This window comes from Artemia sp. Qi Xiang Cuo, chromosome 9 (assembly GCF_049724085.1).
Source record: "Artemia sp. Qi Xiang Cuo chromosome 9, ASM4972408v1, whole genome shotgun sequence".
Lineage (NCBI taxonomy): Eukaryota > Metazoa > Arthropoda > Branchiopoda > Anostraca > Artemiidae > Artemia > Artemia sp. Qi Xiang Cuo.
In genome coordinates this window covers 21,424,927-21,437,204 of record NC_142802.1, presented here as the reverse complement: position 1 = coordinate 21,437,204, position 12,278 = coordinate 21,424,927, and the positions used below count along the sequence as shown (strand labels likewise).

At 34.3% G+C, this 12,278-nt stretch overlaps 1 protein-coding gene across 3 annotated transcripts in view; it reads right to left on the bottom strand.

The window, feature by feature from the left end:
- Cirl (Calcium-independent receptor for alpha-latrotoxin) overlaps positions 1–12,278 on the bottom strand; it is a 140,650-nt gene that overhangs the window by 18,303 nt on the left and 110,069 nt on the right. For all 3 annotated transcript variants that reach the window (XM_089094366.1, XM_089094367.1, XM_089094368.1), the window contains exons 11-12: positions 11,096–11,193; positions 5,441–5,609 (exon numbers count right to left, since the gene is read on the bottom strand). In XM_089094366.1, coding sequence (XP_088950492.1) covers positions 5,441–5,609; positions 11,096–11,193 — 267 coding nt within the window. The remainder of the gene's footprint in view (positions 1–5,440; positions 5,610–11,095; positions 11,194–12,278) is intronic.

Sequence of the window (12,278 nt, the reverse complement as noted above, 5' to 3'; positions counted from 1 at the left end):
TTAGAAATGATTGCAAATTTTTTTTTTACCGTTGACTAATACAATATTTAATGAAAATAGCAATTTTTGTTACAAGATAAAACCTTGTGGTGAATTGCTTAATAAAACAAATAAAAAGAACAACAACAAATAATAAAACGACTAAAGATAAACAGATCAATAAGTTAATACAAGGAAAAGTACAGAAGCAATAACCGTTTACAATCTTTACATAAGAACCTGAGACAAAGAAACGATATATGAACATCATACTTTTTGTCTTGAAGATATGTCCCCCAAGTTCATTCCCTTTCCTCGTTTCCCCATAGGGACTATTCGTTCTCATCCCTTCCTGTTTAAATTCCAAGGTACCAACTTCAAGTCATTAGAAAAGTAAGACGTTGGGGAGGGACTAGGGAAAATAGGATTTAGTCCTTTTGGAAAAGACACTTATTGTTATACGTCTCCTTTTAGAAAACTTTTCTAAGGTGCTGAAGAGAGATTTTATAAGTGTCGTTATTACTTAGAGTAGTTCTAAAAGGGATGTTAGTGCTTGGACAAAGGGAAATAATGAAGTAGCTGATCAACAAGGGTTCTGTGATGTTATATGTTACCTTCTCGGATATAATACCTTTTAGCAATTAGAAGACATGGAGGGTTCAGGGTTAAAACGGACCAAGTCCACCCAGTAAATCTGAAAATAATAGCTACTGAAGTTATGGAATAGTTTCCATTATATGAAAAAGTTGCTCGTCAACAAAGCGTCCATGATTTCGTATTTCGACTCACAAATAATGATTTTCAACAACTGAAAGCCATGGAGTGTTCAATGTTAAACTGGATCAAGTCCACAGTATAAATTAAAAAAATTAAGCTCCTAGAACTTAACATTACTATTACTACAACTAATAACTCATCAACTTAGAATAACAGTTTCACATGTTTCTTTTGTTTGTTTGTTTTACATTTTCACAAAATAGCATGTTTAATTTTTTTAATATTGATTTTATAGTACATACTATTGTTTAGTTTATTATAATATTATATACACTTAAATAACATTGATCGACAGACTAAAATTTCATATTGAAAACAATTTTAAAAATTGTGTTCTTATTTTTCTCATTTCATGGAGAAGTGTGGCCTTGAAGAATAAATTATTGATACTTATTATATGAAATTTTATAACACAAACTTATTATTTAATAATAGCTTAATTAAATACTTTTATTAATATAATATTTTATTTTGATAATATTATATTTTATAAAATCATAGTAATGTTTTGTAATAGGTTTATACATAATAACATATGTTTTATATGATAAAGAAATACATACATAGATAAATGCAAGCTGGCCACCAGCACTGCGCATTCGGGGAGGACATCACTTTAACTTGTGCAACTTCAGTTTAATTAAACCTGTATTATTCTAAGTTATTTGGTTTATATGGAACGGTAGGGTCCACAATGGAAAATTATGAAAGGATCACTAGGCCCTGAGCACAAAGCAGGAGCGTTCCAATCCTCTTTTCATTGGGGGGGGGAATTCGTAGATGCTACCGAATCGCTACTTGATTTCTGCCAAATTTCCAGCAGAAATCAGGAGTTTTGAAAGATTTCTGCCGATTTTGTAATATTTCTGCTGAAATTGAAAATGCTTGGGGGGGGGAGGCGGTGCACTCATCATTTTACTTAGAAAAAAGAAACTTTAACTGATAAATTGGTTTAAATTCGCTTTGCAGCTTACAATTTCCAAAGAATTTTTCTCACTCCTAAAATGAAAACTAAGGTCCCTGGAATTTTTGTAATATCCCTTAGTTTCCAAAGTTGTTGTCTTTATTGCCACTGGAATCCGTATTCATATAGAATCGATCGAAAGGAAGGCCTAGGGGAATAGAATTTTGTTATCCTAGCAGCAATAGACTAATAATAAGAGAATTCCCCGTGTTTTAATAAAAACCTATTTCCTAGGGATATTTTCAGGGACAAACGGCAATCTCTACTTTAGTTTAAAGAGGATTAATTCTATTTTTAACAAGACAGAAACTAATCAATATAGCAAAACATTGATATTTATTTACTTATGGGTAAAACGTAAACAGAAGTGCACACAGTGTAGACCTCAAGTGGCGGGGGGGGGGGCACAAAATCGGTTAATTACACCCACCTTTCTATTGCCACCATTGATTGCACCTACTCTTGTTTGTTTATTCTACATAATCCATAATAATAAACATAATCCATGCATTTGTTTATTATCACGATTTTCTTACAAAGCCTTACTCGTAGAAGGTTCTCGGTCACTTACTATAGTTGCCGAAGGGTTCTTCTATCCAATCCAAATTACATCTGCGCTAGGTACATGAAGAGAGCTTCTAGCCCCCCCCCCCCACCTGAATTATCGAGATGGTCCCAGGTGCGCCAATTGCAAGCTGGAGGATGGGGGCAATTGCACCTTAAATTTTGAAAATTATATTTTCATTGGTATTTTGATTGAAAAAAATCGAAAAGAGAAAACAATCTTCCCTCCTCTCTTTAAATTTTGAAAAACGCTTTCTTTTTTTGCATCCTCATTTTAAAAAAGTACCAGGGGACCGAGCTTCACTCGTTGAAAGGAAAAACAGTTTTTCTTTTAAGAAAAAAAAACCAACTTATTATAACTATTCCAAGTAATTGTGATGTCATCCATACGGAAAATACTTTTCAAAAATTATGGCTCTAAAAGAATTTTTCAAAGATCGTGACCTATCTAGATCATTTATTTGCACCAGATATCGGCAATATACCGACTTCAGAAAAAAATAGGGTCGTTAAAAAAAAAAAAAAATACAGATAAATAAATAAATATAAAAGGATGTACACAGATAAATAAATAAATATACATGTATATAGTATGGTCCTATAATAGCTTATCTTACGTTTTTCAATCAATCAGCCTGTCTTTGTTTTTTTTTTAAGTTTCCGCCTTTTCCTCTAAATCAATTCCTGCTTACTGCCTGCAAGAACAGATATGAAGAGCATATATCATATACAAGGGTATGTTCACTATTTTCGTGGGGATGATGGGGTGGGTTTACAAAAACGCCTCAAAATTTGTTTATATGCGTTTTATTAAATTTTTACGAGTCGGTAAAAATTTCAAAAAGGGGGAGGGGGAGGGGTCGAACCTAAGAATATATATATATATATATATATATATATATATATATATATATATATATATACATATATATAACTTCAAAACTGAGTTCGAATTTTTTCCCATTTTGTTCGGAAATTAGTGGACTGCATTCTTTAAGGAAAAGGTATTTTTCCTAGACTATATTAGTCTTAAATATTTTCTGCTCTGCTAGAAGCATTTCCATTTGCTTGTTATTTCCAGCACTGGAAAACAAAAAGAATACAGGTCAAAAGTTTATAAGAATAAATTCTAAACCTTGACATTTTTCAGTCAAATACTGAAAGAAATTTGGACTGAAAATGGTCACAATACGGAAAGAAAATTCCAATTGCCTTCGAATGAAGCTGTGATAAGTTCTGCGCAAAGTTCTTCTAAGGACAATTTAAATAACATGTTTAAGGAAAAAGGATTTTTCAGTAAAGAAAAAATATATCCAGCTCCGATACGTCTGCAGAGGGAGGAGCCAGGCTGAGACATTGGCTCCCTCCCCCATCAACAACCTCACGATTTCTCCTATATGTTTTCTGAAATGAGCCTATTTCTTTTAGCTATTACTTTTTCGGTACCCCTCTCGCATACTCGGCTGTCCTCTGTCCTAGTAACTGAATCTCTCAATTTTTGAGAAAAAGTCGACTGAGCTCCAGTTTTCCAGGTAAGATTTTAGATGCCAATCTAGACAATTCTGCCTGGATATTTTTATTTTGGTTTCAGCGTCAAAACCACAGTTTATATATTATACCAGTAAGTTTACCGCAGATGATTTCTGGCTCTTCATTCTCGTTGCGAACAAAAAGCTCCTCCCACTTATTTCTGCACTTATTGTCCACTTATTGGTTGAGCCGGCCAAGTGGTTTTGTCAGTACTTTTTCCGTAGGTGATTATTCTTTGTCTACCCGTGAAAAGATCGAATGCTGCTTATATTTATATCTGCAAAAACGTTCTCTGGAGCACTCGCACCTCGGTCCGGGTTTTTATAATGGGTGAGATAGGGAAAGATCATACTGGATAATTATATAAACTGTGGTCAAAACATTCAACTGACTCTTTTCTTCAGTCTGTCCCCTGGAAGTAAAAACTGATGCCAAAAACTGGCATCAACTGACTCTTTTCTTCAGTCTGTCCCCTGGAAGTAAAAACTGACGCATTTTGTTTCATCAAAAAGTTCAAATAAGTGTATATAGGCCAATTTGAGTAAGTCCATTCAAAAATTATATTCAAGAAAAAATTTATATTTTTTCGGTAAATTTATTTTTATATTATTCCGTTTTCAAATAAACCAAAAATTCTGGCCACTTTCTAATGAGATAAATACGGTAGTCTACTGCCGAAACCTAGAACCCACATTTTTTTAGTTTTCGAGATAATATCAAAATAGTGTTTTATTTTGTGGATTCGGTGAAACAGATAAAAGATATGGGATTTCTTCAAAACATTTTCTGAAGTCCGTCTTCTTCTCGTTGTCTCCCACCCCGTTTTCTGCTGGACGTAGATACTAGGTTTGGAATTCTAGCGTGTCCTTGTCCGTATATGGTCCGTATACTTTTTTGGCTATAAAAAACCAATGACATTTATTACTCAAGGTAACGCATAATAGGTCGTAGATACTAGATATTGCAGATAGATCGTTGCTCAGAGTCTTGCAGATACAAAAAATCCGACTTTGCCATTGGACCCGTAACGTCAAGATTAGGGGTGGTCCATCAAAGCAGTATCCAGGGGGAAGGGGTTACAGGGTTTGAACCTCCCTCCTCAAAATGTTTATTGACTCATATAAACATAACAAAAGTACATATAAATAAATTTTGTATGTGTTCTTTAAAAAAATTACACCCCCCCCTTCGAACAAAAATCCTCGATATACCGTTGCGGTCCATCATTAACTCAAAGTCAAATTTTTGCGTAGATACTAGATTTAGGCAAGACAGCTGTGCTGCTTAGGGAAATTCCTGCTCGTTCCATGTTTTAACGTTACTGTAACGTTACACTTATTTGAAAAAAAAACACGTTGTTTATAATTTTATAATTAAAGACTGAGCGAATAACCTGACTCCATCAACAACAAATTGTTGCTTTTTGCTGCTAAAACTTAAGCTTTTCATTTTATTAAAATAACTAAGAATCACGCAAAATACCAATTGTTACGAACAATTATTTAATTTTTGGCAAAATACCTTAGAATACATTAAACATAATTATTTTAACCTTTTAGTTTTTTGAAAATTAAGCACAATCTTGCAAAGATGCAAAACTTCCTTTAAATAACTAAAAAAACTTACCTTTTCATTTTGCAAGCAGTAATACAGGTAAATAAATAATCCTTGAAGAATGATACAAGTCGTAAATAAATAAGCAACCACTATTCTCGACGCGTATAAAAACAATAATCCAAAAGTCCACGTTGAACCACTTAAGAACGTTAACATAAACGCACCCCTTAGCCACGACCTGAAACAAAAAAAAGGAACTTAAAAAAGGTAATGTGATATGCAAATGTGATACACATACAAATCACAGGTAGCTTGAACATGCCCGCACAAAATTTGGAAGGGGCGACTGCCCAATGATTAATCTAATAGTTCTTACTATAAAAAATAACGAAAATCTTTTGATATTTTAGCAAAAATATCCCCTTTCAGCATTGATGCCCTACCCTCCAATAAAAAAAGTTAGCTGATAACCATCCATGCACAGAATTTTGCGACGTATTTTAATTACGGATAATGATATAGCAAGATACGATGTAAACACTTAGCAAACACTGATGCCCCCAGAATATTATCGAGGAAGGGGTATAAATTTTACCGGCAATATATAAAAAAGCGCTTCCGTGAGGAAAATTTCATATGTCTCAATCATCAAGGCCGTATCCAGGGGGGGGTGCGTTACCCGGTTTGAACCCCCCCCCCTAAAACATTTTTTTTTTACCGAGTCGAAAATTAGTAAAACCTAGGTAAAAATCAGTAAAATTAGTCGAAAACTGAGTCAAAAATTAGTAACCCCCCCCCCCCCCGAAAAAAAAATCCTAGATCCGCCCTTGTCAATCATTGAAAAATTTCGAGTTTTAGGGTTTTTTTTTACTCCAGAGGGGGTATCCATTGTCTGCTCCATTTTTAGCCGCTTAGAGGAAATAATTAAATTCAAAAATTTGCAAGATATGAAGGTTATATCTTTCGAAGGAATCCATTTTTAAATTCTTTTTTTTTTAATAATGTTCTTAATCTGGGAACATTTCTTAGAAGAGATTGAGTTTCAAGTATATGAATTTTATCAGAATCATTCAACCAAAAACCTCTTGACACATGAAAAGTGGTTCCCCAATCAAAAATTCTTTAGAATTTCTAACAGGAACTTCCCAAGACAGATTGTTAGATAAAAAACAGACACTTCAGTTCAAGATTGGAGGAGAACCTGACGCGGATGCTGTAAACAAATGCACATAGCTCTATTATTTATAAGTGGCAGCACAGCATATTGGGCGACATTCATAAAAGAACCGTAACGTACACTCTCTTGTGAGCATCGGATAATAAACGTTTGGCTCGACCATGAAATCATGAGACAGAACAAGACAGGTTTACCAAAACTATAACTTGGGCAAACTATAACTATAACTGTAACTACAACTGTATAACTATATAACTATAACTGTATAACTGTATAACTATAACTATGGGCAAACAAACTATAACTCCTAAGCGAACAGAAAATAATGATCCCTCTCCACCGCCCATTAATCGATTTGTTAATCCATCTGCAGGCGCACTTCAGCCTAATATCAAATTTCATGCAAGAATGCAACTTTTACCAACAAAAGAACATATTATCAATAATAAACAGGAAAAATACCAATCAGGATTCAGGACGCTTGAATCCATGACAGTGTCATCAAGAGTCTTACCGATCATACGTTCTGCGAACTAAGCGTCTTGTTAGTTCCATTTACACCTTTGATGTATTTCTTGTAAAAAAAAAAGAAAAAAAACGATTTCCTTCAAACGGGCTATTCTGTAGAGTTAAGGACACAGCCAATTATTTAGGTAGAACCAAGAAAGTTCAACAAGTCTGGCAAGGTGCAAGACCACACAGACCACGGTTCTACAATCCAGTGACTTTGCATCAGTTACGGCAATTTGAAAGGCATAATTTGGCATCTTCACTAAAAGCTAGATTTACATCCCAGCCCTCTAACAAAGTAAATTATATTGATTGGTCATATCAGTTTTTCCTTATGCCTAAGAAAACCATATTCTTACAATAATTGCTTCTTATTAATTTAAAAAAAAAAAAAAAAAAAAAAAAAACAGCCCGAAAAACAATTTGTCGTTTCTCCCATCTCCCAAATGGAAACAGAGAATTTACAAGTAAAAAACGTTGTGACTGAAAAACTTTTCGTTCGTTTCATTAGATCGACGCCGTGGGTTCAAATTTTACTGCTACCACATCTTCCATAGCAGATTTTCATTATTGAATAGTTCTATCTCAGAAACAGCCATATAGAAACTGGTTTATATTTCCCCTAGTCCAAAAAAATTTTCCCCGGCCTCGATTCCGAGGTTATAATTCCGAAATTATTGATGCCGGATTTTCCGAATTAAATTTTATTTATTGAAAGGCTGCATCTAAGAAACTGATTCGTATTATTCCTGATACAAAATGCATCGATCATCATTATGGTCTCGGGTTCGAGGCCATACATTCAAGTTTTTTCCCACCATTTTCTATGTTCTAACTACAAGTGCCAAAGATATATTTTCTTGTAACCGAATATTCTGGTTATGGACAGCACTCTTCGAATAAAAATATTTTGCTGCATTTCGAAAATTTATGAAGGGAAAGGAGGTTATGAAAAGGGCTTAAATCCTTACAGGATTAGAAATAATCAAATGGATCTTGGAGTGGAGCAACAGGAGACTATCAAGGGATTTTCCAAGACCCTGAAATTACCCTACTTTCTAATCCCTTTATTCATTAGTTCCATCTGCTAACTTTTGCCTAATTTATTCTAACGGTGTAAGCGAAACTATTTCATTTCTGCAAGAGATTGGATTACGGAAAAAGGGCGCTCTTTATTTGGTGTTGGTTTTACCCTTTGAAAGGCAAAAAAAGGAATTCCCTAAATTTTTTTTATGTCCACGTCAGGTTTGGTGTGGTTATTTAATATCCAGTCAGCTGTTTTTGATATTATACTTTTCTATTCTATAAATTTTAAAATATTTAAATTAAAAACAATATATTAGACATAATATACCATCATATTATGAATTTAACCCAACTTTACGAGCTTTGCTCTCTGTTGGGGGTATATGTTTTTTTGTTATGTTGATTTTGTTTATCATATTTACTTTCGATTTTTAGTAAACAGGTGAGTCATATTTAAAAAATTAAACAAATGCAGGAAAAATTCTATATAACTCTTATTTCAGAGAGAACACGAATGCATATCTACAAAAATCAGTCGAACTGACCCCCGTGAAAATTTGAAAAGCTAGGCCAATAACTGTGCTTTTTTCCACATTTGGCGCCTCCCTCTAGAAAACCCGTTACATTCTTCTCCTCTCTCGAGCTCAGACCTTAGTTTAGATACCCTATGGTTACTTTTATTTTACACCTGAACTATCATTTTGCTTGTATTTTCTACCATTAGCATAAAGACCATGTGTATAGTTAACATTCACTTTTCGCATTGAAAAGATATTGTTGAAAGTAAAGTTTTATGATAGGAAGTCTAAAAAGCGTCAAAGAGATCCTAAGCACCCTTGAAAAGCCGATTTGAATTCTATAGAATAAATTTCTAAAAACCGCTTTTAAATGCACATATTTTCTAAGAATCCGTGGTGTATCTTCGAAAGTAAGAAAGAAAAATCAATATACAAGAGCTTTCAATAATAACAACCTGGCCTATTGTCTAGTGAGAATTTCATCACGATCACTTTCAAGATGAGGAAAACTGATGAATTGATACCTTTAATATGAAAGGGGAGAAAAGAAGAAGGCAAAAGTGAGCAAAGGGGATACCCCCATCCCAGAAACCAATACATCCTATTCAAAGTTCCATGAATTTCCTAAAAAGTTTACACAGAGGTACAAGCCCGCCCGATTCCAGGGGGGAGGGGGTATCAGAGTGCCCTTACAGGGAGGTGGATCAAAATTGGAAACACTATTTTCCAATTTGCCTAAGAGTCAAGGCTGTATACAAGGGAGGAGGTTCAGGGTTGTAGCCCCCCCCCCAAAAAAAAAATGTCAGAGCCGTTAAAACACAAGCAAAATGAATGTAAACAATTTTGTGATGTATTTTTAAAAGTTTTTACACCCCCCCCCCACCCCGCAATAAAAAATCCTGGGTGCACCCTTGATAGGAGAGGATTACTTCAGACCCATCGCAGGGGGAGGGTCCCAATTACCCCCCCCCCCCTGCAAGTTTGGAAATACAGGTATGTTGAATTTCAGCGTTTTTCATTTTGTAAGTTAATCCATCCAAGTTTTCAATTTTAAAGCGCTTTAAAGAGTAAGAATAAATTAGTATTATTTGGGCTATACAAGTCAAGCGTAGATACAGCCCAAAATGCCATCTATTATATTATCTCTATGACCATTAATAATTATCGTCGGTATTTGTGTTTTCTTATTTTTGTTTTTAAATTGCATTATTAGGTTATCGTGATAATCTAGAGTTATCGTGGTTGTACATAATTTTTGCATCTCAAAATAACTTAATTTCATAGAGAACCACGGTTATCTGCAGGGGGCACGACCCCCCTAGAGATGATCAATTTTACTGTATTTGATATTCAATATCGTGCTATTGGCATTTTTCAAAACGAATCTTACGTTGTATGAACAAATCATACAACTGCAAAATTATTATGATTTTTGTAATCCCTGTCATAAGTGTTCGTGCCACACCTCTTCTCCCCCCCCCCCGGGTTTGGTGTTGCAAATACAATAGCGGAATAATTTCAACATGATAAATTCCAGTAGAATTCAATTCCAGCGTACATTTCAAACCGTACAATTCATTCCTCATTATCTTTTATTTTACCTTATGCAATGGAGGCCATCTTATCACAGAATCCAAAAATTATGACCGCGTGAATCGCGTGTCTCTTCTTAATGGAAACCCCCCCTTCTCATTAAACATTTCTCTACTAATCGGTATACCGCGAACTTCAACTTAGTTGCTCGTACTAGAAAATAGTGAAAATATACAACATCGTCGCATATCACCGATGTGCTGAAAGAATAGTAAACCCTGTACTAAAATATGAGAAAGATATGACAAAAACAGCAAGTCAACTTAACCTCATGTTACTGAGAAAACTGGCTTTAGTATGCACACAATATTTATAAGCTGTAAAAAAAAAGTTCGTGAGGGAGTGGGGCAACATTTTTCAGAGAAGAGGCAAAATAGATAGAAAATTCAGGAAAAATTAGGAATCAGGGGGGGGGGGTTAGAGAATTCCCACCTTTTAAAACTTGATTGGTTCTCCCATGTTCCTATGTGAACTTTTAAGTCAGTAAAAAGAACGAAATGAAGTTTCACCTGACTGGTTTTCCTGAGTGAAAATTCAAGCTAATAGAAAGAAAGGCTTTCGAGTCAAAACTTTTTTTTACACGTAGTCCCTTTATTTTTCAGGGTTTAATCTAGGAGGCAAGGCAATAGATGAGATTTTCCTAACATCGAGAATTAGCTAGCCCTAATTATAACCAATCAAAATTTTTCAGCCCATTAGAAAATTGTATGAAAAATCTGACTGGCTCAAATTAGCGCTAGCTAAATCTCGATAATACTAAAATCTAATTGCGAGTACACCTTCAAGCTTCAACCAATTTAAGTTAGGTCTAAATTTGCCTTTAAAGAAGCATAAAAGATCGAAGTAAGGTAGATGAGTAGGATAAAAGAACAAAACTATAAAAAGAGATATAGTACTTACGCGGCGTTCGACGATCTCGGTTGGTCTTTTGATTTAGAGGCAAGTAATCGATGTCGACATACAACTATAGAAGCCAGTATCAAGAAAACAGTGTTAGCCTGGAAAAAGAAATAATCTGTTTTTAAAATGACAAAAGCATCCAAGAGAAAATGGAGGTTACTTTCTGTATTCCCAATGTAAAAGGTATACTTTAATTTCATCAAATTAAATCTGTGACATATTTTAGTAAGCCAATTACATTTTTCCTTGTGGTAAAAGTAGGAAAGTAAAATAAACCATTAAAAACTTAATTGTTTTTTCTGTGTCCCTATATGAATTTTAAGCCAATAAAAGAACGAAAAGTCAAGATCCACCTGTTTTGATCTTCTCTATGAAATTTAAGCTAGTAAAAGACAGGAACATTTTTGAATCACAAGATTCTTTACAGGTAGCTCTCTGTTTCTCTGTGTCCATTCTAAACAAAATTTGTAATCCCGATCGACCATAAATTCTGACAATTATTCTTCTTTTGTTATTTAATGATTCTTCTTCCTTTAGTTTAGCGGCGTGTTTGCAAGAGAATTTACACTCCATATCCCACGAGACATTATCTAAATCGATCTTTCTGTTTGGACATGGAAATAATTGATACAAGATGGAGAAGCACTTCATCTAGAATTCCGGAGGACTCCCCAACTTCCCCCTTGTATTAATCAATTTAAGGCACCTTTTCCTAGAAGGAAATCTAAGATGGGTGAAATAGTGAAAAACAAAATTTTTGGAATTTTTGGGTGATATTTTGAAATATTATAAATTGCAGATAAGATCACAGTAGATCTGTCCAGAAGCCGAGTCAATTCAAGTACATGCTACTAATATTTTTAACGGCATATTACAAATTCGGTAAATTTAACCCACCTCCCGGGTGGAAATTTCTAAATTGATTAACTGGTCTTTATTTTTCTGTTTTCAGCTTTATGGATATGTTCATATGGGAACTAAAGAATAAGGGTTAGTATCATAAAACGACAAGAACATTTTGGCCGTCAAACCGAAAAGGCTTGCTTAAAAGCTAACTTGACTTAAAAAGTTTAAAAAAATTTTATGCAGGTCTCGAGTTCATTGACTACGTATGACATTCAATTAGAGCTGATAATAATAGTCTAAGGAGCAAAATCAATTACAGAAAGGAGCTATCCTCTAG